General features: G+C 37.5%; 1 protein-coding gene across 1 annotated transcript; it reads left to right on the top strand.

Annotated features, from left to right (window-relative positions):
- The first annotated feature begins 365 nt into the window (after positions 1-365).
- Positions 366-23,445, top strand: LOC149001644 (uncharacterized). Its single transcript, XM_089136420.1, has 12 exons — positions 366-511; positions 628-967; positions 3,057-3,246; positions 3,340-3,389; positions 4,533-4,625; positions 4,725-4,813; positions 8,143-8,221; positions 14,904-14,986; positions 18,220-18,298; positions 18,384-19,107; positions 20,638-21,247; positions 22,210-23,445. Exons 1-12 carry the CDS (start codon positions 480-482, stop codon positions 22,349-22,351), a joined length of 2,511 nt encoding a protein of 836 aa, XP_088992546.1. The 5' UTR covers positions 366-479; the 3' UTR covers positions 22,352-23,445.
- The last annotated feature ends 3,323 nt before the right edge of the window (positions 23,446-26,768 follow it).

Raw genomic sequence — 26,768 nt, 5'->3', positions numbered from 1 at the left:
AAAGTCAGACCGACAATGCGTTAGTTTGAAGGTAAGTGAACCAACATGGTTTTGTTGACACCCCTATTTTAAAGGATAAAGTATATGTTTATTTTGAATGTCACTCAGAAAAATTGACATGTAAAATTATATTTCTTAAAACCATTCATAAAAAAATAAAATTTGTTTATAAAGTATAGCTACAATTTTTTTCGTAGTCACATTTTACATAAAGCCCTAGGTAGGTCAAATTTGGCTTGTCCACCATAATGATTTTCTAGGCCGTGCCGCAAGAGAACCGGGTTAGGCCTATTAAAGCCCTAGTGAAGCTTTCGTATAATACTCGACATTCATCCATCGTTTTTCTTTTATATTCTTCCTATTTTTTGTTAGGGCTAGGAGGGGTTTTTATTATCAAGGAATTATTACTGAAAGATTTTGATTAAAGGAGAAATCCCGCTAAAAATTACGAAAGAAAAGAAAGAACCGAAGTCAATCTTATGGCATTTCATGTGGCCTGCCCAATTACATGGTTCGTCTCTATAGTTTCTCACCTAAAACCTCTTTCTGTTGGTTCTAACTTCTAAGTCGAGGAGGTTTATCGATCCTGTTGTGTTGATACAGTTGTTTTGTTGTTTTCAATTGCAGCCAGCGTATCTGCTTCTGTACGCTTGGATTCCCTCAGAAGCTTCAGAGCGAGAAAGGGAGAAGAGATTTCTTGGAAGAGATTTTTAGGGTCGAGGAGTTCCTGAGCGATCCGTGGTCGGTTAAGTCTCGACAGAAAGACACTGTTCAGGTTGTGGTTCCTCGAATTGTTGCTTCAGCCCCGGTGGTGACTGCTGTAGTTGATGGCGTTGGGAGTGGAGATGCAGATAAGGAGGAGATTTTGTCTGATCAGAGAAAGAGACTTGCGATGCAGAAGAAAGCAGTTGCTGCGTCGTTGGCCGCCGAAGATTATGCTCGGAGGTTTGAAACTGGTGATTTGGCGGTGAGTTTCTTCAAATTGTTGACAGTATCAAAGAGGTTACTTAATTGGAGAAGTTGGAATTTTCCCCCTTCTTCCTCCTCTTACGAATTCCTTGTGATATAGGTTATTGGTTTGTGTTTCTCTCCTCCACCCTATAAGGTTTCACCTTCTTAGCAGATGAGTTTGTTAGTTGCTGCTGTGTTTGTTGTGAACTGCATGGAGTGATTAATACTTCTCTTCTCATTAAGGACAAAATTACTATATAAAGTCTTTCAGCTTTTCGATGTCAACTCCCCACATGTTCTCATGAAGAAGGGGGGTGGGGGGAGCAAATATTCGGAGGTCCAGTTTCTAGTCTTGCTGTCAGCCACGAATAAGTTGGTAAAGGGAACACTAATATTGTTTTGGGTTTTTCTTTTGGTCCTATCTGATTGGGTACCAGATTAAATTTTTGGTGACCAAGGTGTCCAGGCCATCTTACGTGCACCTCCACCAATCCTTCTTTTGGTGATTGGTGTTTTTCTTTTGGGTGCTGGGAGGGGGTGCTAATATTTTAAGGAGAGAGGCCTTGGCCCCAAGTTGGGCTGAGTTTCCTTTGTAACTGTTGTGGCTTAGAGGTGTTTGGAGGCAAAAGTGGTGTTTGAAGGCAAAGGAGTCGTGGAGATTAGGTGAAAATGGGATAGAAATTAACAAAAACAGAGAAAAACAAGTTGGACTGTTGAAACTTGTGTAATTTAGGTTGAAACCTGCGAAATGGTTGAAATCTACGAAATTTCGGTCGAAATGAACCACTTCGATGAAATATTTGAAGTTTCGCTTCGATTTGAAAAAATGCAGGCATTTCGGTTGAAATTTCGTCCATTTTGATCAAAATTTAGTCCATGTTGTAAGGCACTAGGTAGTGAATTCCCTCAAACAATTTTATGTGTGTATTTGGTTGTGCTGTAGATGAGGCTTTTTGCTGATGATCATGTTTTGGTGGGTGAAAAAAAGCAGGAATAAATGCAACATTGGGATTTGGAGAGTAACCTTGGAATAAAAAAGGTTATTTAGATAAGTAGGAATAACACAGTATATGGTGTATGAGCGGGGCTTGGTGCAATGGACCGCAGTTGTAGCCTGAGGTCAAGGTATTGAAACAGCCTCTCATCAAATATTGTTTGGTTCAGGCTGCGTAGGAAAATTGCCACCCCATACGCTGCTTGTGTGTATGCCTTTGACACTAGATTTGCCCTATAACAAAGTATACAGTGAGGGATGAAAGTTGATTAAAGGGTGTTGTGCGTGGTGAATATATTAGGTAACTGGGAAAGAAAAATAGAGGAGTGTTGCATATAGAACCAAAAAGGGTTGGATGAAGTGGAGGGGTTGTGTCACTTCTGTGATTGACTTATTCTTTTGAAATTAAGAAAAATTTATAAGATAGTTGAGCGACCAACTTAGCGTTGTGGAAATGGGGATATTAAGGTTGATTAGAGAATGAAAATGTACAGCTAATTAGTTTAGAGTAACTCTTTACATATTCCACAGCAGCCCCCCCCCCCCCCAAAAAAAAAAAAAAAAAAAAAAGAAAAAGAAAAAAGAAAAAAGGAAAACACCCTATTTTTATTATTATTATTATTTTAATTCTTGGGGCTGAAAATGCTTTATTTACTCACGCAATAAAGAATAATTTGGGAGTAGCTCCATTGCATGATAAGTTGTGATTTTCTGATGTAGCATGGACATGTGCAATAGATGCTTGTGAATGCTGTAGCATGGATGGTTGATTTGGATAGAGCTAGTTGTGGTAAAAGGATCTATGTAGCTGATCGCATTTAGTCGGGATAAGACTACATTTAGTTTTCTTATTCCATCCTGAATGAATTAGTATTCATACGTATATTTCAGTGCTTTGGTCTCATTTTGTTGTCTACTCCTGTTATTTCCTTCAAATGAGTTCTGATTTATCTGGGACTACTGAAAATTTGAGTAAAATGATATTAGTTTTTTTTTTTCTTCTTTTTTTCCTTTTTTCCGGGGTCTTTTGCTGTCTTGTTTCTTTGTTCATGTAATTTATCTTCTTCTATTATCATTGATATTTTGTTTTTGACTTTTTGCCCCTTTTCAGAATGCCTCTAAGGAAACAGTTAGAGATATTGTTGGGGAAGAACAGGGTTCTTCAACCATCAATGTAATGTGCCGATTATGCTTTTATGGTGAAAATGAAGGAAGTGAGAGAGCATCGAGGATGCTTCCATGCAAAATTTGTGGCAAGAAGTATCATAGGAACTGCCTGAAAAGTTGGGCCCAGTACAGAGGTCCCTTCTCTACCTTTGATCTTTGCCAGCTTTACTTTATCATTTTGGTTACTTGTGTGGAAGTAAAATTTCTCATATGGGATTATGTTTCAGATTTATTTCATTGGAGTTCATGGGCTTGCCCTTCTTGCCGAACTTGTGAGGTAAATTTTAATTGTCAATGTCTTTTATCTGCAGGAAATTTAATTGATCATGCTGGAATTATGTGGAAATCAATTCTTATTTGCATGGGGTTCTATTTGCAAAGCTTAGTTGAAATTTTGAAAGGAACTTATTCAGGGATTTCTACTTGTGCTATCTTTGAAAGTTGGGATTGACCTTGTTCTTTGGAAAGTTGATCATAGAATATTTAAGGAGGATGTTGTGAAAATGTCATTGTGAAGATGTCTAATCCTTTTGAGGAGACTTGGGGATTGCATGTCTCACTAGGTTCAATAGGTACCTTGTTTTAGGTTTGACTGCACGGCAGTGGAATTTTGTGGAAGTAAAAACTTGGTTGATTTAGAAGTTCTTTGGCAACCCCTTGGCTTTGCTTTGCTGGTCTATGGCATTGTTCTTTTGGCACAGAGTTGTAGGTTCAAGCCCCCCACGAGTGTAGTTAGATGGCAGGGGGATAGGCTGCTTTTAGCCGGGGTTTTCTCTTGGGTTGGACCTTAAACCTGGAAAGGTTCAAGGATTCCCTAGCTAGTGAAAAGAAAAGAAAAAAGCAAGTAGTTCTCTGAAGTTGTTCATGTTATGGGAATGTAATGGAAGTCAGTGAACCCGATGGTAACAATGTCAAATATGTTGGTTAAATTCTACTTGGAAAATTCAGTCAGAAAACTAAATATAGAAACAATATACAAATTAGAAGGTTTAGGAAATTGAATTAAATCAGTTTGTGTAATTCGAGCAAACTCAGGTCAATTGTTGCTTGTAAGAGGGAGAAGTGTTGCTAAAAGTCCTTTTTAACTTGGGTGGCTGAATTAGGAGATATGACCCCAATACCAGAACAGGAGCTGCGATCCTGTATGACAAACCAGCCAGCAGACTGGGCTGCATTGGGATCAAATGGGGCCCCTGGAGTGGGGTTCATTCTCCAGATTACAGCTGCTTCAGATGGAGAATTGAGGAACTTTTCAGCCTTGAAGTTGGTTACAGGAAACCAAGTTTCAGAAACAACAGCAGCCTTACTTAAATGGGTGGTGCAGCAGTTTTTAATGCTTTATTACTCTCACTTAATTTTTATGCTCCTAACGATGTGGATATTCTGATGTTCTCCTCCTATTTTTTTCCCCTTAAAACAGATATGTAGAAAAACTGGAGACCCAAACAAATTCATGTTCTGTAAAAGGTGTGACGGCGCTTACCATTGCTACTGCCAGCAGCCTTCACATAAGGTGGGTTGTTCATTTGTTGCTACTTGGTTTCCAATTTTCCATGGTTTCTAAAAGTGATTCCTTTATCCAGTTTGTATTTTTTTCTTGAGGATTCTGCAGAATGTTAGTGGTGGACCTTATCTGTGCCCAAAGCATACTAGGTGTCACAGCTGTGGATCCCATGTTTCTGGAAGTGGACTAAGCACGAGGTACTGGTTGTTCAGTTGTAAAGGAAGTGTCTTCATATGTGTTAGTTTCATGTAGTTACCAAAAAAAGTGTGAATCCAGAATAATTTGTTTGTTTTGTTGGTATGGTTGCTATTGTTACCATGTATAGGGTTCTTGCAAGAAAGCACGATATCTTGGGTTTCTGACTATATGTGTCAGTTCTAACTTTTTCTGTAGACCTATTTGTCTGTAGTTATGATATTCTCTTTTCTAAAACCTTCCATTTCCAAGATCGTAGCATCAGTTCCTATATTCCAGACATCTCTTTGGTAGTTCATCTTTGAGAAATATTGTTGTTGGAAGTATGTTTGGGTTCATCTCAGGTTTCTGAACTATTTATTTAGTAAATTCAGTTGACTTCATTATAACAGTTATTAGCTATTAAACCAGTAGCAGTAAAGGGTGTACCCAGTGCACGAGGGTCCCATCACTGCTGGGTCAGTGGATGGTCATAATTTAGGCAGCCTTACTGTCACTTCGTGGATAAGCTGTTCCCAATTCAAAATCGCGTCCACTAGGTCACAATGAGCAACCGAACTGTTGCACCAAGATCTCCCCTAAATTTGTCAGTGGTTCCTGGTTTGCTGGTTCAATATTCCTTAACTCTGATTGGCTTGAGTGTTTGATGAATCTGTGTTCAGTCTGCAGTTCTTCACTGTACTTTTTGTCTTATTTCCTTAGCGCATGTGGTCCCACCACTGTTGGCACTTTGCTGGATCTTTATCTCATCTCCTTCACTGCCAATGCATGTGGTAATATCCCCCCTTGGGGGAGGGGGGAGGGGGTTACCTTGTGCAAGCCACCACAGTTTAAAACTGTCAAACTATTTGGTTGTTTGTAGCTCATTTGGAGGAACTGTATATGATATATTAATCCAAATTCCTAGGCTGCCAATATTTTCTAGTGAGTTTGACTGTTGCACCAAGTAAGTATATACATAAAAAATTATATTGACACTCAGTTGGCCACTTGATGCTGTAGTACTTGATTGGTTGGAACATTGTTAGTTTGGAAACTCCAAACCTAGGCATAAGCAGTTGGTTTTGGTCCACTAGGGTTATAAGTAGCTTATTTGTGTGGAGATAAGAGTATGCTGGTTGTTTTATTTGAACTCTATTTAAATTTTAGATTTGGATTAGAAGATAGGTTTACACTCCCACTAGGATTCTTTTGGCTTTTTTCTTATCTATACATTGAATTGGGTTTTTCTCTGAATGACTGTATGATCCCCTCTTTCACCTCCAAATAAGTTTGTCAGATTTCCCCCCTTCCTTGACAAGCCCTCCATCAATTTGGTATCAGAACCAAAAACTCTGAAGCTCCCTTTGTCTCTCTTGTTGTTCCTACTCTCCTGTACTTTTATTTGTTTCCAATTGAAAAAAGGTTGACTTTGTTGAAAACAGAAAAGTTGAGTTACATTATTGCCTTCCCTCCTTCCTTTGATCCCCAGAAGCAAACCCCTGGCCCCCTCCCTTTGCCTCTGTGACTTTGATTTGAACCGCTTGCTCTAGGTTCTGCTCTCCCCCCCCCCCCCCCCAAAAAAAAAAAAAAAAAAAAAAAAAAGAAAGAAAGAAAGAAAGAAAGAAAAGAAAAGGGAAACGAGGGAGTGAGAAAATATTTTAAATTATTTGCAAATGATCAAACAATAGAACGGCGAACCCGGTGTTGAAAGGCTTCCACACAAGCAGAGTCTAGGGAGGGAATTTTCCTGTGCAGCCTTACCCTGTTCCTCCAACAATTTTTGCTGAGACTGTCCCAATGCTTTGACCATAAATGTGCAAACACTCCCCCTTAAAAAAAGTGCAAATTTAAATTCTAAAGCAATAAAAAGTCACCTCTCTACTATAAGAATAAAAACAGAATTTTAGGTGTGGGGGTGATTTGCAACTCCCAAACTCTAGGGTCTTTCTCAAATCTAAAATTTTACTGGATCTTCTTGTGATAGAACATCACTGAAAGAACCAAACAAGCAGCAAGGTAATCCTTTTTTTATGTCTTAAAACATTTTATTTCCATTTGTGAAGATTTTAAACAACATTAGTACACAACGATCTAGGTTTGACTGGAAGAAAGTTCCTCCAATATGGTTCAGGTGTAAGCAAATCTTTGATCTGTTGGAAAGCTGGTTTTATGCACTACCTAATATAAATGTCTCAAATGGAGTGAATCACATGCACATTTTGATCGTTTTAAACTTTCAATAGCTTATTACATTTCCAGTGCCTAAATTATATGTAGACAATGATTTAATGTTTATAAGAAGGCCAATGTACTGCATTATTCGGTTAGAAACTTAGAATAGTGACCTTGGGTCTACACCACCAGTACCATTTAGGGTGGTTTTTTTGTGAAACCAATTTATGATTTAGGTTTTTAAAAATAGCTAGCAGTGCGGCACAGATAAATGTTAGGATCAACACTACTTTTGAGCAGTTGGTCTGTGAAAAAAATATTGGTCAAAACCTGCCATATCTCAGTTTTGGGGCTGACTGAAACTGGCCTCGAAACTAAGATTTTGAACATTACATCTAAGTTGCTGATTTTGTCAAGAGGATTTATAAAGTGCGAGATTTTGAGTTGGTCAAAGCCTGCGATATCTTTGTCCTGGGGCTGTCTGAAACGGGCCTCAAAACCAAGATTTTGAACCTTGAGCTTGGGTTGTTGATCTGGTGGAGAGGTTTTATGATTCGTTGTGTCAAGTATAGTTTAGTAAGTAAAGTAGGAGCTTTGTCTTTGTACATCTCCCCTTCTCATTGTTTGAGAACTTGTTTTTCTAATCCATCATGGTCAGCCAAAAGCCAAGTTGGGAGCTAAACCCACCTTTGTAGATCAGATATGACGTCCATTCAATTGTTGAGACAGTAAATGCTGTTCCAGCATAATAAATGGCCCGAGTTCAGATTATCTTAAAATTTGTCTTTCTCAAAATTGGCTAATTGTGAATTGCATTTGGAACAGAAAGAAAGAAACCGTATAGCATAACCTAAATTTCAGTTCATCACGGTTTGCCTTCTAATTATCTTCCCACCCGTAGCACCTGATGTAAGTTATTCATGAATGTTCTCTTCTGCCTCTTTTTTTTGGTGTTTTTTTTTTTTTTGGGGGGGGGGGGGTAGTGGGTGTTTTTGTGTGGTATTTCAAACTGATATCTGACAAAAATGATGATAGTAGATGTCTGCTATCTACTTGGTTAAGCTCATTGTGATTGAATAGTTGGCTCAAATCTGGTAGACCAACAATTTAGTTCTGTTTGATGAGAAAAAATGATGTTGAAAGACAACTAATAATTGTTTGCCCATAAACTATGCAGGTGGTTTCTTGGATACACTTGCTGTGATGCTTGTGGGAGATTATTTGTGAAGGGGAAATATTGTCCTGTTTGTTTGAAGGTACTTTCTGCTCCAGATCTGTGACGATCTCATGTAGCATATCACTCTCTCGTCCACATGCCCTTCTCTCTTTCTCTTTTTGTGCTATGTGCCTGATAATTTTCTACTCCTCATCATGCATTTGGTCCAAAAAATATGGTTGATTATCCATAACCATTTTTGCACTTGAGTAGTATAAGTTTTATGCAGTTATCTTTGACTACTAGTTATTTTTGTATTTCTGTGGCAATTTCAATCATGTACAAGGGTTGTTAAGTGACCAAATTATTGATGTAGAAGTGAAAGAAGGAAGCAGAGATATGGTAGAGGTTGCTGCAACTCTGACTCTCCAAACAAATTCTTTATTTATAAGCCAATTACATTACCAGCGCTAGGCTCACCTGACATGAAGGTTCAATAATATTAGCACTTAAAATAGAATAGAGGCGGGGAAAGCATAGTTGTCACGATGTATCAGGGAATGTGAGGCGATTTAGGCTAGTTGAGGCAACGAGGCACCCTCCGAGGTGCTTTTGAGGCGTTTTAAGTGAAATTTTTAGTGTACATCGCATACACTCTAATTCATTATAAATCTATTATTTTATATAATAAAAAAACTAATATTAGCCTACCTCCAGTCATCCAATATACTACAAACCACACATAGTTGGTCCTAAATAAATTTCAAGTATCATACTATCATTAACAATTGAATTCAAGAATTAAGATACGATAAAATGGGACTAAATGGTATACACATATATGCATAAGTACACAACATACCTTCATTAAATGTCACCAACTAGAACCACCTACAACTCCACCTCCACCAGCACCTACAGCTCCTCCTCTACATTGTTGAGCCCTAGCCAAGTATCCTCATGAGTAGAAAAAGAAGATGAATCAAAGCATATAGCCAAATATCTAAATAGAAAGTTTTAAATATTTAAGTAAACAATCCCACTTATATCTAAAATCTAAAGGCCAAATCCCAAATATAACAAAACATCCATATTCAAAATTTCCAATAAAAATCCACAATCCATATCCAAAATTCTCAATAGAAAAGTATAAGTCAACTAGTTATAATCGTCATCAATCAAATTGGTAGTAAGTGGGAGATCTTCTCGAAGTTGTTGTTGCTCTGAAGAGGTACTTGTCCCAGACCTCAAATCATAATTATCTACAATGTTCTCATCATCATGTAAATCTTCCACTTCGTCCATGTCTCCATCACACTTAAGAGTCATGTTCCTCAACCACCCTCTCCAAAGACTTGTGACGTGAGTAACATATATTAACTTCAATGGATGTTGATTCACTTGGTTGACCTCTCCTCGGTCTGTTCTGGCCCCCGAGTGATGCATATGCCCCTATAGCTCTATCAACAGTGCTCCCAGCAAGATCACCCTCAAGATGGATTAAATCATCAGGTTGACTAACCATCTACTCACTACTCCAGTCAAGCTCATCAAGGAGTAGGGGATCATAATTTCAATTCTGTAATCGCCTTTCATTGAACCTTTCTTGAAGACGATGATTGTACTGAATAAAAACTAGATCATTCAACCGCTACATGTTCTAGCCTATTCCTCTTCTTGGTGTGAATCTGAATTTATAAGTAGTTGAAAAGAATCCCAAGTCATTCTTCCAAAATTTAAACTTAAAAGTATTTTAAATACTTAAATCACTTAATACTTACAAACTCAAATGTGCTCCCATTCTGTTCACAACTAGAGGAAAAATAACAAAGGTCTAGTATCCTCCGTGCAATCCTTGTAAGCTCAAAAACATTCCTCCATGTGTATCCCACTATGAAACTATAGTATATATAAAAAAATAGATTAACATAAAAGCTAGAGTTATAAACCAAATAAGTATAACTAAAAATAGAAAACACACAGTAAAAACTTACGAGGACTCATAGTTGTACGCTGTCTGATAACCATACTTGTGGATAAATGACCTTTAACTTGCTTGTATTCATTTGCCTGGTGCAATACCTTATCTTGTAGATGTACATCAGACACTAGTCTTCCAACAACTTCATTGAAAGATCATCTGCAACATTTAAATTGTAGAACTTCCTAAGATTCAAAAATAAGGTTGCAACATATAGAGGTCTCTTCATCTGACACTCCCATCGCTTATCAATTATTTGTATGACTTTCTAATAAAGTCATTCTTTGCTTCCAAAATTGTCCTTATTCTTCTCTTAACCTCTTACATGGCTACATACACTTTAGGCAATGTGGGTCTTTCATCAGCATCTACAATACTCAATACAATCATAAGAGATTATGGATTTTGTCCGCTCCTCAGAAATGAGTAAGTGCCTTAAGTCATCCTTGTGTTTCAATAAGCTTTGTAGTGTCAACAATGAAGTTGCAAATCTAGTCATTGCAACCATCACAAGATCCCTGCCATTTGTCTTCTGTCTCAAGGCCTCCAACGATCTTGTGTGCTTATAAATGGAAGTGGTTATTCTTTTCCCCCTGAATTATCACCTTCTTATATTGTTTCAAATTCCCGATGTTCTCTAGCATCAAATCAAGACAGTGGCTGCATAGGGAGTCAATATAATGTAGTCCTCTTCTCTATTAATAATGCCCCTGCTGCTTTGTAATTTGAGGCATTATCAATCACGACTTGAACTATACGCTCTTCCCCAATTTCTTCAACTTTTTTATCCAATAATTAAAAGATCATTTTTGCATCTTGCACATGGCTAGATGCATCCATAGAACCAAGGAAGAACGTTCCCTCTAGAAAATTGACAAGAAATTGATGAGGTGCCTACTCATTTTGGCAGTCCACACATCAGACATGAGTGTGCATCCATACATCTTCCAATACCTTTCATAACTTTTCCTCATCTCTATCGTTCTTTCTTTTGCATTCTTTAATAAAGGCACCCTGACTTCATGGTAAGTTGGGTTCTTATACCTAGAACCATATTGTGCAATAGACTCGATCATCACCTCAATGCTTTTAGCTTTAACTTCATTGAATGGAATGCCACACTGATACATCCAATCAGCGATGTGGTTATCCACTTGCTTATTTTCTTCCGCGGATCTTATTCTATTCAAGATTGTTGTTTGAATAACACCCTTTGCCCTCCTTCATCAACAACTTCTTTAGGAGTTTGTCTAACATGCATATCCATGGGACCCCTTACTGGTGCCTTATTGAGGGCACTTTTCAATCTCTTTGATGCAGTCCCAGAGCTTGGTTTCTTGGAGAACACCTCAGATCCAACACTAGGAAATGTCCCTCCTTCAGTAGAGTTAGGAGTAGGATGTTCTTCTTCAATTACTTGTTGAATATCATCATATTCCTCATTATCCCAATCAGTAATAATTACCCTCTTTTTATTTTTCAACAACACTGCATTCATCTCTTGGGCAATTGCTGCAATGGTCTTGGTGCACTTCACAACATTCCCATATCCACCCACTAGATGTTGCTTCAATCTTCTAATTCCTCCTTTAAGGTCTTTGTTGCACAAAGTGCACCTGACTGTATTCCTATCAGCCACATCTGGCCAATACCAATACTTCCACCCTGGGTCATTTGACTTGGCTTTTCTTTTTGGGTCTTTCGAGGGATCATAACTAGCTTCACGCCCTCCAGCAGCAACCGCCAGATTATCAGTTGAGGCCATTGCAAATAACTAGGAAATATCTACAAATAAAAAACATGGAAGCATATACAAATAATCAACCAAAGTTAAAAACACCACAAAGCCAATTAAAGTATTAAACATCTATGAATTCTGGGTCAAACCTAGGTTGTGTTGGGTATGCTTTATTAGAATGAATCCTGGATCAGGCCTTGAAAGGATTCTGAAAAGGAAAAAAATTGGATTTCGTAATTAGTCTATAGCCAGAATCAATTCCGATAATGGATAGACAAATGCAGAATTATGTATTCATGGCTCAATTAGTTGTTGGCAGCCTTGAATTGTACTGCTGCCTTGTCAAATGCAGAAATCAATGCCAATATTCTGAGTTACAGAAAACAGAGTTAAAAAAAAAAAAAAAAAAAAAGACTGGAGACATACCATTGCCTGAGAAGACGGTGAACGAACAGATTTTTTAGGGGGAAAAACAGAAAAAGAAGAAGAAAGAAGTTGCTGGAGAGAGGATGCACCTACTGGAGTGCCGCTGCAACTTGAGATGGTTCGAGTGATGTTATTTGGAATACTGCTGCAATTTTAGGCTACTGGCGCTGCTGCCACTGCAACAGGTTTGTACCAGAATTTTTTAGAAGAAAAAAAAAGAGGAAAATGAAGAAGTCGCCGGAGAGTAGAAGCAGATACCGGAGTGCCGCTGCAACTTGAGATGGTTTGAGAGACGTTATTCTCTTCGCTGGAGAGCTGCTGCAAGTTTAGACCATCGGTGCTGCAAATGGTTTGTACAAAATTAGTTAGAATTAAAAAAAGGGAAAAAGAAGAAGAAAGAAGCTGGAGGAAATAGAAGAACTTACTTGCTCGTCGCTTGTCGCTGCCTCGCTGGCTCATTGCACTTGCCAGAGTGTTGTCGCGGGAAGGAAGGAAGAGAAGAAGTCTCCTATTGCTGCCTTGCTGCACTTGCCGGAGTGTCGTTGCCTGAAGAAAGGAAGAGAATAAGTTGCCTATCGCTGCCTCATTGGCTCGCTGCTTGCTGGAGTATCGTCGTGGGAAGAAAGGAAGAGAAGAAGAGAGGAAGAGAGAGAGATTAGGGATTTAGAGTTAGACTCGAGTCAAGTATTCTTTTCTCTTTTTATTTAAATTTAGACATTTGATCACATGTAGCGTCATTATAAATATGCATATAGGTTCCAATCAATAGATAATTTAAAATTGGAATCTAATAAGCAATTCGATATATGCCTTCGATTTGGCATCTTTCATGTGATTAAAAAAAAGGAAAGCGGTTGCCTAGGGGTATAAGGCGTCGAGGTGCCTGAGGTGCCTGAGGCGACTGCCTCTTACCCCAAGGCGACCAGCCTTATGGTTTGAAAATAAGGCGACCCCAATTTAAGGTGCTCTAAAGGCTACCGGACGCCTAGGCGATCCTTAACAACTATGGGGAAAGTAGGCACTAATTCCAACACCTTGACCATAGATATCAATTGCACCAGTTTGTTGCAAATTCAATTTCTCTTCTCAGTTCCCCAATGCTTTTGTAACACATCTTGAAGTTGCCCCTGTTCGAGTAGAGTTTATAGAAACAATCCTTTATTGAAGCTTTTTGGTGAACAAAATAACTGTCTATCCAATGTGTTTCGTTCTCTCATGAAACATTGGCTTTGATGCATGTAACTTTGTTGACATACTCCAGTTGCATGGGGGATGGATCTTCAAACCCAAGCTCAGCCAACACTGCCATTACCCACATCAACTTGCACATTACATGTGCCATGGCTTGATATTGTGACTCTCGATTGGATCTAGGCATTTCTTTCCCTTCCATGTGGTGCAGATTGGAAGGCTAAGATTTGAATAGATCAGGATCTGGTTTAGGGGAAGCAAGGCGGTGCCACAGGGATGAGCAAAGATGATCAGTCAATGGAATGTTGTGTCAAATTCAAGAAGCGCAAAAGAGAATAATAGGTTGGAAGTTATAAAAGGAGAGGGGAAGAGATGCTCTAAATGTTGCTAACGCCACCAAGTCTTTAGTTTCATTTCTTTTATTCAATCTCACTGCTACGTTGTTAGCTTCAAATGTAACATTTAAAGGAAAATAACTCTGGTAGTATACTAGAGACAAGAATATGATTCTTAGCACACAATATTCGTTGAGTAGTAACTGATCTAGAACCTAGTACCAATGAAGCATCAAGCATTAAAGACTTTGACTTAACTCATAATCTCCTATTGATGCGATTCACTTTCTAACTCCATATTCTTTGCATCTGCCATCATTCTCACATCGCAAACTGCATCTCCAACAAATCAACAATCCAGAAATATGGCAAACTATCAAAAGTATATCCCTAATCAGAAACTAAAAAGGCTTATCAACAACAAATTTGATCAGTTAACTCAAACTGAACACATTATTGAATCATGATACTTGTAGAAGGAACCAAGGGGTAAAACACTCCTTTTTATGTAGTTGGAACTTCTGGTTTGTATCAATTCCAAAATCCAACTCAAATGCAGAACACAATCTGGATTAGATGTGCAGCAGTATTTATGGGTCTCTCTCTCTGGTAGCATGCAATAATAGAGTGAGCGAGTGTTGCAACTTGGGGATTACAGCTGTTTAAGATGTGTCTTCCCAAGTCAATTCAGTATTTAGAACTATAGACCAATTTCACGACCAACACCATGGCTGACCTAATACAAAGGGTAAAAAATGAATATGAACACAAAATATTAAAAAAGAGAAAAGGTTGGGCCGGGAGAGTCAAGATTAGTGCTAGGCATGATTCATGACTCCTTTTCTCAACTTGATATTATTTCAGTTACGTATAGTAACCTATAATGGTTGAATTATATAGCAGCAAATAAGCAGTTCAGACACACAGTTTACAAATGAATGCTAGACCATAGCTACGGTAAAATTTGGTACAAGTTGGAAGAGTTATTTTTTCTTTCTTCTCAGTGACTTGTTTTTGTCTAAAATGTGCCTTCTGCTTCTGTATCTAGTAATTATATAATTGTAGGATTGTGTGTGCATTATTCTGAAAGGCCGGCGATCTATTTTTGCAGGTCTATAGGGACTCTGAATCAACACCAATGGTTTGCTGTGATGCTTGCGAACGTTGGGTGCACTGTGACTGTGATGGCATCAGGTTTGCTCCCTGTCTTCCAGTTTTGTGTGAAGAAGTTTTATTAACAATCATAAAATGTTGCATGAGAAGTAGAGAGCATATTTGTTACATATCCTTCGAGGGAATGATGCCATTGGTGATGGACATTCTTCATATTCTAGCATTAAATGGATTCTTTGCAACTTTCTAGATTTTCCTTCCTTATATGTCCTTGTTTGCATGTGGTTTGACTTTATCATTTTTCCCTTGTCTCTAGTTGGCAATTATAAACCATTTGTTCTTACAAATGTTGTATTTACTATTAAGATGATATTTGTGTTTTGTCTGCGTATGGTTTGACTTTATTATCTTTCCCTTGTCCCTAGTTGGCTAATATAAACCCCTTTCTTCTTACGAATGTTACGTTCATTATTAACAAAGCATCTGTGTTTGAATGTAATTTTAATTTTCTTGATTATTCTGTTCATTATCTTTGTTGTCATCCACTGTGGCCACAAGTTGCATTCTGATCCCTTGCATGTCACCACATGATGCCGCATGTAAAAGATGGTTCTCCTTTCCCTTTGGCCTATATCCTCTAGCAGCTTAAGTAACATTTAGGGATTTTGCATTAATATTTTTCATGCCTTTTTCTTGATATTCAATGCGAATTTATTAAAAGAAGACAACATGGGAAAGGAGAAGAGCAGAGAGGCCTATAATAAAAATTTCTTTTTAAATGTTTCCCCAGTCCCTCAATCATTAGGACCTAGGAGAGAAAAGTAAAAGAAGGGGATAGCCAAATAGGAACGAAGGTGGCTGAGGCTCCATAAGGTCATCTTTTGCTTCAGTTCTTTTCTTTGTCATTTTGACTCCACCTTGTGTTCCTTATGCATAACTAATTATGCTTAATTTCAACATTTATGGGAACTAAGTATTGCCAATGTTGCAAGTTGTAAAAGCCCTTCTCCCTCCTGTTTTCTTGTATCTATCTTTTTGTTGATCACTACCCTGCTGAAATTTTTTTTGGGACAATGTTGTTTATGTTTCTGGCAGTAACTATCTTCAATATTTAGGATTACGTATTTTATTGTGTAACGGTCTCCCATCTTTGTTTTTTTTCCTTCCCGTCTACTAGTCATGCATTGGAATTCCTTTTCATTTTAACAAAATTCATTAGAGGTCGGTATGCCAGTGGTGAGAAGAGATCTAATTTGATGGAGTATATTCAGATAGACTTCTTAAGTTCTTACATGATCTTTTCTTGTGTGGAACCTCAAATGCTAATCCCATTGGGCATAAACATATTTCTTTCTCGATGTAACTTCCCTTTTGCAATTCTCTCGAGGTCCTCAGCTGATGAAAAGGGCAAAATTCAGTTAATTTTGTGGTTAAATAATTCTGTTATGAGTTATCTGGCCTCAACTTTGAAAATCTAGTATTAGTCCCTTGAAGCTGCAGATTTCGGTGGGAAATTTCCTAGAAAATCATCTTTTACTTGCATAAGTTATTTATATTTCTTTGCTTTTTTTTTTTCTTTTTTCTTTCTTAAATCCGTTGAGATAACCTAATGTAAACCAGGTCTAGGAAGGGTATTTTGGTAAATCGCCTGAACTTAGGGTTTGCCCAGGAAGTTTCAGTAAGAGGGGGAAGGGTTTTGGGGTTTCTAAGGTGATTTAGAGCCTACTGAAACTAAGCTTCAGATCTGAATCTTTTTATACTCAGAATTTCAGATTTGAAATTTGAATTTCAAAGACCAAGTTAGTTTTTGGCTGGAGAGGACTCAAATCTGCTAGTTCTGTGATTGCAGAATTGCTTCCAGTAGCATTCTTTCTATCTGGGTATGAACTGAATGACTAGGGTTTATCAAATCAGAATTTCTGCAATTTAAAATTTTCTGCAACTTCTCAAGGTTGAAGATGAAGTGGACGATTTTTAAAATTAGGGGAAGAAGACTGATCTGCAGAAATTAATGGTGGGGCTTAGGGCTTCCTGCGACTCTGAGGGATGTGAAAGGGGCTTGAGAGGGGCAGGGAATGGGGGTTTCCTGATGGGATTAGGATCTGCTACCATGGGGAAGAGGGGGAAAAGGGGGAGGGTCACGGTGACTGTAGGAGGGGCTGGGGTTTGCAGGAAACTAAAGGGGATGGGGGCAGGAAAGAGTTGCAAATGGGGGGGGGGTGTAGTAGGCCTAAACAAAAGGGGAAGGGGGGGGGGCAGATATACTACGGTGGTAAGGGGAGGGGTTTCTAGGGTTGAGGATGAGGGGGAAGGTAGGGAAGGGGTGGGGAATGCTACTGTACTTGGAGGCTGTGTTTGATGGCTGAAGGCTAGAATATTGCTTGTGCTCTGCTGAATTGAAGAAGATGGAGAAGGAACTTGAACAAATTACTCAACCAAGGCCTAACCAATAAGGAGACCCTGGTCTTCAACTCAATCAAATTTATTAATCATCAAAACTGAAAATTACGTTGCACGAAATGTGCTATTTATAGCCCTTAACAAGAGACTCTGATTTGGGTTGGATTCCTTAATGAATAAGGATCCCAACTCTTGACCAAAACACTTTAAAGAGGAATCAAATTACTACTGAATTACAACCCTTAGATTGGAATCTTTCTAGACACACTTAAAGTAATCTTTTAAGTGCATGCTAATTAAATAACATAAGACTCAAGCAACCAACTTTAAATCAAACTGGACTTGCTAAACAAAACCAAATCTGACTCAAACTGACAAATTGGACTCAACAAAAATTCTGGAAAAATCCTAAAATTTATTTCAGAATAAAAAAAGGGGGGTTAAAATGCCCAAAGTACTCTCCCCATAGGGGGTTCGGCCAGCTTAGGGTGGTTTCTTGGAACCTTCCTGGGGCCCCACTTAAGATTTTGGCCCAGGGGGGGGGTTGTCCTTGTGTTCACGTCATTACCATTAGAGAAATTGAACCTGGTTGTATGATAATTGATGGGCATGCTAACACTTCTTTTTTTGGAACATCAAACAATTTAGCTGGATGTTGCTAAAATTTTGAATTGCATTTGACTAAAAAAATTGTTCTTTTTTATGCCTATATGATTTCCGGCTGATATTCAGAAAAAATCCTGGAAAATAGTTATTGTTAGAGCAAATACATTCTTATTATCTGTATTCTGAGTATTTCTTTGTTTCTATGTAATTTTTCTTCCGACATAGACTTCTTGTGTGGCAATTTATTTTAGCTATTTGGCCAGTTTAGCCACTTCTTCCTTTTAAGATACCTTAGTTCTGTCACACAGTGATGAAAAATATCGGCAGTTCCAAGCTGATAATAATCTTTACTACAAATGTACTGCATGTCGTGGAGAGTGTTACCAGGTATGCTTTAATCAGTGTGATGATTTTGGGATAAAAAGGTATCTGGAAAAATTGTGCTAATTGGAGGAGTTCTACATAATGGCAGGTTAAAGATCTTGATAATGCTGTGCAAGAACTTTGGAGGAGAAGGGACGAAGCTGATCGAGACCTGATTGCAAGTTTAAGGGTTGCTGCTGGATTGCCATCTCAAGAAGAAATATTTTCTATATCGCTTTATTCAGATGATGAAGAAAATGGGCCTGTTGGGCGTTCATTAAAGTTTTCAGTTAAAGGGGTAGTTGATAAAGCACCCAAAAAATCCAAAGAATATGGGAAGAAATCTTTGAACAGAAAGCATTCTAAGATGAAAGGATACCTGGAATCTTTTGATGGCAAAACTGAATCCCATCAGTTTTTGGGAAGACAGCAGGATGCAGAATCATTTGAATGCAACTTGGACGATGAAAACAGTGATTATATGCAGTTGCATAGAAGTGGTGGACCTGATGTACGTGCATCACCTCTTGCCGGGGTCCCAGTTGATAACAAAAAGAATCTTTGTATTAATCAACGAGGAAGCACAACACTCAATCATACTGAGGAGATTGTGGGAAATGAAAAAAGGGCTTCGAGAGTTATTCAAATAAAAAGTAGGAAATCACTTGGCTCAACTGTCATGGAAGACTCTGTGAAACCGGTTGCCAAGTCAGATACAGTGAAGGGAACCAAGCTAGTTATACATTTAGGTTCAAGAAATAGAAATGTAAGCAGCTCTCCTATGCTGGAAGCATCAAGCTGTCACGAAGAGCAAGAATTAACGACTTCTAATGGTATGTCAGCTATTGGGTATCCATTTCTGTTTTTTCCTTTCACTCATATATGCATGTGTCATTGTATGCTTGAAATGAATGATATAGAACATTAGGAAGTTACTTCACATGATAGATGTGGGAGAAGGAACACTACTTAGTCACATGGCCCCTTCTTCTAGACACTAAGACCACACAAGAATTGCGAGCCTTACTACTTAACAATTACTATGCATTGGTTGCTTGAACTCCCAGTGTTTTTGTTACATGAACATCCAAGCAACAACCAATAAGCCTTTGCTCCAAGACTCCCAACTAAATGTGGTCGGCTACGTACATGGATTCTTGCCTTCCAATTATCTCTGTTTGAGGCCATACTAGATGCAAAGCTCGAACTATGCATATCCTTACTCACCAGTTCTCTTAAGGTTATCTTAGGTCTTCCCCTAGTTCTTCTACTTTCTTCAATCTAGATTATATTACTTCCGTATGGGGGCATTTAAAGGCCTTTGATGAACATTGTCGTGCCACCTTAATTGACTTACTTGTAACTTATCCTTTATGGTATTATTCCTAGACTAACTTTAATTTGATCATTCTTTATCTTTTCCTTCCTAGTTTTGTCACTCACCTGTCTCAGCATTGCCATTTTTGTTACATTGACTCATTGAGTTCATCTATATGATGCTTCTTAACAACGCCACACTCTGCACCATTCATTGTAGCTGGTTGTAACGGTCCTATAAAAATTTCCTTTGAGCTTCAAAGGTATACATCAACACTCAAGGCCTTGGGTGCACCTCTCCACTTCCTCCACCTTTTTTTAATTCTTTGGGATTATCATCCTCTATATTACCTTTGTACTTATGATTGAACCAAGGTACCTAAAATAATTGCTATGTGTAATCTTTGTCTCATCAAGTGTCACCCCTCATCATCTGTGAGATCACAATTAAAGTTACTCACTAGATATTCCGTTTTTGATCTACTTAGTTTAAAGCCTTTTGATTCCAAAGTTGTTCACCATGATTCTAACTTAATATTATTCCTTACTTATATCTCATCTATTAAAACAATATCCTTAGGAATTAAAGCATAAACCAAGGAACATCGTCTTGAATGTTTTTAGTTAAGTCATTCATTATAAGTGCAAATAAATATGGGGTTAAAGCTGATCCTTGATGTAAGCCCATAATTGAGAATTTACAACCTTGTCCCCCTGCCGTTCTTACACTTGTCATTGAACCCTCATACATATCTTTAGCTATGTCCACATATTTACTTGCAACATTTCTTTTCTCTAGTACTTGCCAAAATAACGCTATAGAGACTATTCCCTAAGCTTTCTCTTGGTCAATAAAGACCATATGAAGACCTTTCCTACACTCTATACCTTTTATAAGTCTCATAGTAAGGTGAATATCGTCCATTGTACATCTTCATGGCATTGGTTTTATTGTGCTACTATAAATTTTTTGTAGTGGAAGAGGTTCTCTCTCTCTCTCTCTCACTCACTCACACACACATAATTGAGTTATTTATTACTTGCAGGAGTGAAACATGACAGTCAAGATGAATTAAAACATTCGAAGCAACGAGGCAGGGAAGGTAGGTTGATAAAGTTGGGAAGACTTAAGTCTGATGTTTCTGAGGGATATGAGTCTACGGGTACCATTAGAACCTGTTTCAAAGTAGGGAAAAAGAGTGCTGAAGGAAGTGTTGCAGCCGTAGAACGTGTAAGTGAAGCCATCGCATCAAGAGATGATGAGGTTCCAAGTCGGAAGTGGGCTCAGGGCACACCTAATGTAGGTGACGGGAGCCATAATATCTCTGCTGTCTCCTCCATTGTTTGTGATTCATTGCCAAAGGACGCCAAACCATTGCTTAAGCTTAAATTCAAGAACCCTTATTCTGAGAACCATAGCTCATGGCTCCCAAAAGGGGAGGAAGAGAAAAATTCCATAAAAGGCCAGAGATCAAAAAGGAAGAGACCATCTCCTTTAATGGACCAAGGGTCAATTAGAGAAGATGAGCCTATGTCAGTATTGCATAAAGATAATGTCATCAGTGAGGTCATGGATGCGAACTGGATATTGAAGAAGTTAGGTAAAGATGCAATTGGAAAGATAGTTGAAGTTCATCAGCCATCCAACAATTCCTGGTGAGTTTGATGATATCTTTAATATGATTCATTTAGTCTGTTCTTCCAATGCATTGTGAGTGGTTAGTTTGGTTAACTTGTAACAGTGCTTTTAAAATTATGTAGGTTTTGTTCCTATAAATTTTCTGCATCTTGAGATTTTTTTACTTTTTGTTTATTTGTGTTCTTTTCCCTCTTTTCTGTTGATAAATATTTTTGTTTATAAACAGAAGTGGTTTTTCACCAGAACTGGACCTTAAACATATATGAGTTCTAGTCAGTAAGTCCACCAAAGGGTTCAGACATTTGAAAAGTGTAACCTCAAAAAGAAAATGTCCCTAATGTGTGGAATTTTTTAAAAAAAATTCCGCATCTGAAGCTGTGGTGTAATATTCTTTTTTTCGTTTAGAGCTGTTGGGTAATATTCAAGTGACATTTCTCATGCTTTGCTTTTTTGTTCTTTAAAGTTCTGGGATAATTTAGTACCCTTAGTTTGTTTCTGACAGGGTTTTTTCTCCTCAATGCGTGTTATTAAATAAAGACTTGGATAGAAGGTAAACAATATTGAAAAGTAGTTCAACTTGTTATAATGGCATGTAGTGGTATTAGTTGCTTTGGTAGGGGGGGGGGGGGGGTGTGAATCTATACTTTTACTTCTACAATAGGCAAACATTACTTGACAGTTGCAACCCAAACCTAGTATTTGAGGAACAGGAGAGGCATCGGAGAAGAGCGGCTTGGTTATGCCTAGCTTGGTCAACAATCCATTCGATGCAGTTAATGGAATCCCATCACATTGGTTTGGGGTTTCTTATCATCCATGGAGGCAGCAGTCTTTGATCGCACTTTTGGACATATTTTTAGAATGCTGTTAAGAATTGATAACTAGCCTGCTGATCTATGTGCAATCATACATGGTTAACCTAATAATTATAAGAAATAAAGGCATTCCATGATTGAATTTTTATTCCTTTTGTCTTCAGGCAGAGGGGAGTTGTTACTGATGTTGTGGGAGACACTTCAATATTAGCTGTTCGTCTGGACAATGGTAGAGACAAGACCCTGGAACTTGGGAAGCAGGGAATACGTTTTGCTAGTCAGAAACGTAGGCAGTCAAAAGTATGAGGATTTGTTCTATACAATTGATTCTACCTGGCATGGTGTGAGGGAGATCCATGGAACTTCTAGATGCATACATCTCTCAAGGGTGCTTCCAACTTCTGCAGATGTTCTTGCTGAAACACTCTGGTTGATTGATGAAAGAATAAGGCTATAACTAAGGCATTATTCATTGGGAGCCTGTATAAGATTTATTTCTTATTGTTTGGTAAGCGTATAAGATTTATTTCTATGCTTCCAATTTCTGATCCCTTATATTCTCACTTTCCATTCCTGCACCATAATTGTCCTTTGTGACTGCATGTAGCAGATGCTGATCGCCCAAGAATGTTAAATAATCATTCTATTTCTCTGTAGAATTGTTTACACCCCATGTAACATACTCATTATTTTGAAGGAAAGAATTGAATCTTCTGCAGTAGTTCTTTATGGTTGAAGTGTGTAATTTAAAGTGGTAAACGGATTACAGTAGAGACGTTTAAAGTGAATTTTGTTTCAGTTCTTTTAAGATGGTTGTTGATGGTAAATAACATAAGAAGGGTCAACTAAGTGGTAGTTTTGGCAATTACTATTTCTTCTGTAGGGTCTCAATGTCTTATTTTCTCCTTGCGTCGGGGTTAGTCGTGCAGGGCTCACGCCATGTTTCCATTATGACCTCTAATTGTGCTGATTGAAAAGCAAAGATCTATGTAGCTGATCTCAGAACAAGTGTCTTATATTTTTTGTTGGGGTTAAATATAAGTCAAGAGGTAAAAAATTTGTTGTTTTTTTTCTTCTTTGTTTGGAATGGGCAATTTTTTATATATAATATTTGAGATGTTGTTATTTATTTATTTATTTTTGGATAGAATTTTGGGATGTGGTTATTATATGTACCACCAGAGAAAGAGCCTCTTCATTAAGAGATGTTAGTTAATCTTGATGGTAAGAGGTTAAGAATATTCATTGAGGCCATATTCACCTCGTTGAGGTATGCAAGTTTTGATCAACTTGATGAGATGATATTTTAGGCAAGAAAAGTTGGGTTGAAACAAGCATGAGGGGTGCGGCTTCCAAACCTGAACACAGTGGAGAGGTTGGAGTGGGGGGAGTCATTGCTTTAGCTCTTTCGTGTAAGCGAGGGCCAGGTAACACAACTATTAGAATGTCTAACATTTGAAGTCATGTTTTCCTAACTGCTTCCATGGGTGTCGGTCTGTTTTCCTAACTGCTTCCATGGGATTTGTATCCTTGGAGTGATTTCGGATAGACTAGAGATTCTAGTGATTTGAGAACAGTTTTCAATCCTATTACTTTCCTTTTGTAGGGCTAGGTTTGTAAGAATTTAACAACTTTGGTAACCCTTTAGTGAAACTGAATAGTCCGGCAAAAAAAAAAAACAAAAGTACCTGGTTCGGATTAGCGGGGCTATCCACATCCTATTAATATTCGGCGGCCCCCCCCCCCCCCCCCGGGGGGGGCTGCGGCGGGGTTTCGCTTTTCCCTTTCCCCCCCTAATCCTGCCCTTTTTTGTGGGTATAGGGAGTTACCATAAATGATTGATGGTCATTAATTAATTTTAGAATTTTAAGCATCAAATATTGAGTTTTGAAATGGAAACTGATTGCTGACTACTGAATAGACATTTAAACTAATATGGCATGGGATAACCAAACGTACTGCATGAGAGACTTCTTCATAACCTTAGGGTGACCCTTCCCCTCACAATCATATATTTTTGAGGGGTTTATCTTGTTAGTATTCATGATGAGTCATGTCTTATAGAGATAAAGTTAATGTGAAGTTATGATAGTTGAGGGCTCAAATTGATGAACAAGTGGGTGAGCATTATCAAGTATCAGCTGATTTTTTAATGGATCCAACTGGCACCTTAACCAACACAATTTTAATTTTTTTTTATTAGATGTCAGAGGTTAAAATACTATAGATCTACCACTAAACCAACCTGCTTATTCTTTTGAATTAGTTAAGGTTAAAGTATTAAAGGACTGTTATTTTGAATTCAAAATTTTAAATTAGCTTTTGAATTCAATTTTAAAGAGTTCAAGTTTTTAAATTTGAATCTAAAGACTAACATATCCATTATGGTTTTTCAGAAGTGGTTATAATACGGGTCTTTTTATGACATCCAAAATAAATAGCAAAAACCACAAATATTTAAAAAAAATATCAGATATTTAAAAAAATATCAAATTATTAGGAAGCTCCCAAAATGTCTCTTAAATTGGGGAGCGCTTCTTGTTTTGTATCGAATTAGAGAGGAGACGACAAATGTATCCTTAGTAATATATTTGAGTATATTACTAAAAATTAATAGTATAATTTTAAAAGTACATTATAACAAAATAGGGTTGGAGCAACCTTCTCTTGGTTATTAGATGATAATATACCTATCAAATAACATACCTTTTCTTTTTTTCCCATCAAAATCTTCTGAGATTTAAGTCGGATATCCAGATTTCTCCCAGGGATCTTGAATTAGACACCATTTCATTTTTCTTCTTCTTCTCATATTGAATAACTAGTAAGAATGACAGGTGTCACCCTACTTTTCTGCAGGATCTCCCTATAGTATCGTCACCATGAGAGTTTCATGAGAGTTTGACCACCTAAGTTGGGATGGTTTGGTGTGGTTGATAGGAGAAAAGATTTTCAATTCCCCTCTTCCATGTCTTTTTTTGGTTTTTCTCCACTGTAGAATGAGAATTCCGAACAAGAAACAATCACCACAGCTGAGCCATCACTTTTTAAATTTCTTGGTTCCTTGAGGAGTATCTGGTGGTGGCACTTCCTCTCGTCTCATCAAATTAAATTTGCTCCTTCACCTCAACCACCATACCTACGAAGGCATAACCAATATCAAGTTAGCTAAATGACTAGGATAATTCTATGTACCATGTTGTCACTTAATGCATAAACCTAGAACCAAAAGAACTCTCCAAGATTTTCAGAATAAAAAATAATTTAGTGTGTCAGATGGATTAATATGTCACATTCAAGGCTACTTCATTAAATTGCCCAACCCTTCTCGATATCAATTTGTTGGGAGTTTTGGTTAAATTTTTTTTTGAAGATTTTAATGGATGGACAGTATTCTAATGTGGTGAAGCCCAAATGATTTTTGTGTGCAATACTGTTCGAAGGTTTATTGGCTTATGCCTGATTACAGAATGAGTAAAGCTAGAGAAATGGGGAAGCAGGCAAGAAGAACTACATTCTTACAAAGACCCAATAATCAGCCACGAATTTGTTACCAATGGATAATTTGATTTATTTTTAAGGTGTCTTTAAAATTTTTGCTATTTATTTTGAGGTATACCTGAATTTTACCATCATTTAAAGATATTTGAATTTCCTCCAATGTCTCAGTTTTCTACCAAGAATGCAGAAATACCATTACTGATAATTCAATGGGGGTAAATCATCTCCAATAACATTATCAAACACTCTCTCTTCACATTACAAACGTCTTTCTTTTAAGAATTCAATTCCGATCTTGACAATAATACAGAATCAAACAGGAGGTTCATGCAATTTGTTCATCAGTAGTTGTTTTTTTTTCTTTTCTTTTTGGGTAAACATCAGTAGTTATTTTTGGTGATACCAAATGTATCATCTAGTTGTCGTTTGAAATTCATAACAAAAATGCTTACTGTTAATAAATGCATTATTAGTAGTTTTTGATTATGGGGACAAAAACTTTGATTATGGGGACAAAAACATGAACCTGGGTCTGGGTTCACATCTTTTTCATTTTTCCCATGCTTTATGTTAATAATCAACTTGAATTAGTTTTAGTTTTAGTTTTAGTTTTCCATTTACAGCCTCTATATTTTATGGGGGCAGTTTTCAGTTGATCATTGAACTGGATCCACAGGTTATCTTTTAATATGTTCTTATGCTAAATAATATTCTGGGTAGATTTTCTACTTTTTCAATTCAAAAAATATCCCTATAATTAACAATTACCTAACAGTTTTCAGTGATAAATTGAACTAATGTATCTAATGAAAATTCAATTTTGGGTCTGTGTTTTTCAAACATAAAGTGGGATGTTAATGCTTTAAGGCCTCCATTTTGGAGTGCTTGTGCAATTTCCTTTATTAAATAAATACATGGATAGAAGGCAACTAGGCAAGCAATAACTAGCCTGCCTATCTATGTGGGATCATACATTATCAACCTGAGAATTATTAGAAATAAAGGTGTTCCATGATTGAATTTCTATTCCTTCTTTCTTCAGGCAAAGTCGATTTGTTACTGATGAAGACTCTTCCATTCTAGCTGTTCATCTTGGACAATGGTAGAGACAAGACTCTGGAACTTGGCAAGCAAGGATCACATTTTACTTCTTAGAAACGGAATCAGTCTAAATCTCAGATTTGTTCTGTTCAATTGATTCTATTTGCATGGTGTGAGGGAG

Source organism: Hakea prostrata, chromosome 10, assembly GCF_041222555.1.
Source record: "Hakea prostrata isolate BN-2017 chromosome 10, UWA_Hpros_2, whole genome shotgun sequence".
Taxonomy (NCBI): Eukaryota; Viridiplantae; Streptophyta; class Magnoliopsida; order Proteales; family Proteaceae; genus Hakea; species Hakea prostrata.
The sequence above is the reverse complement of the archived record's forward strand: the minus strand, read 5'-3'. Positions and strand labels throughout refer to the sequence as shown.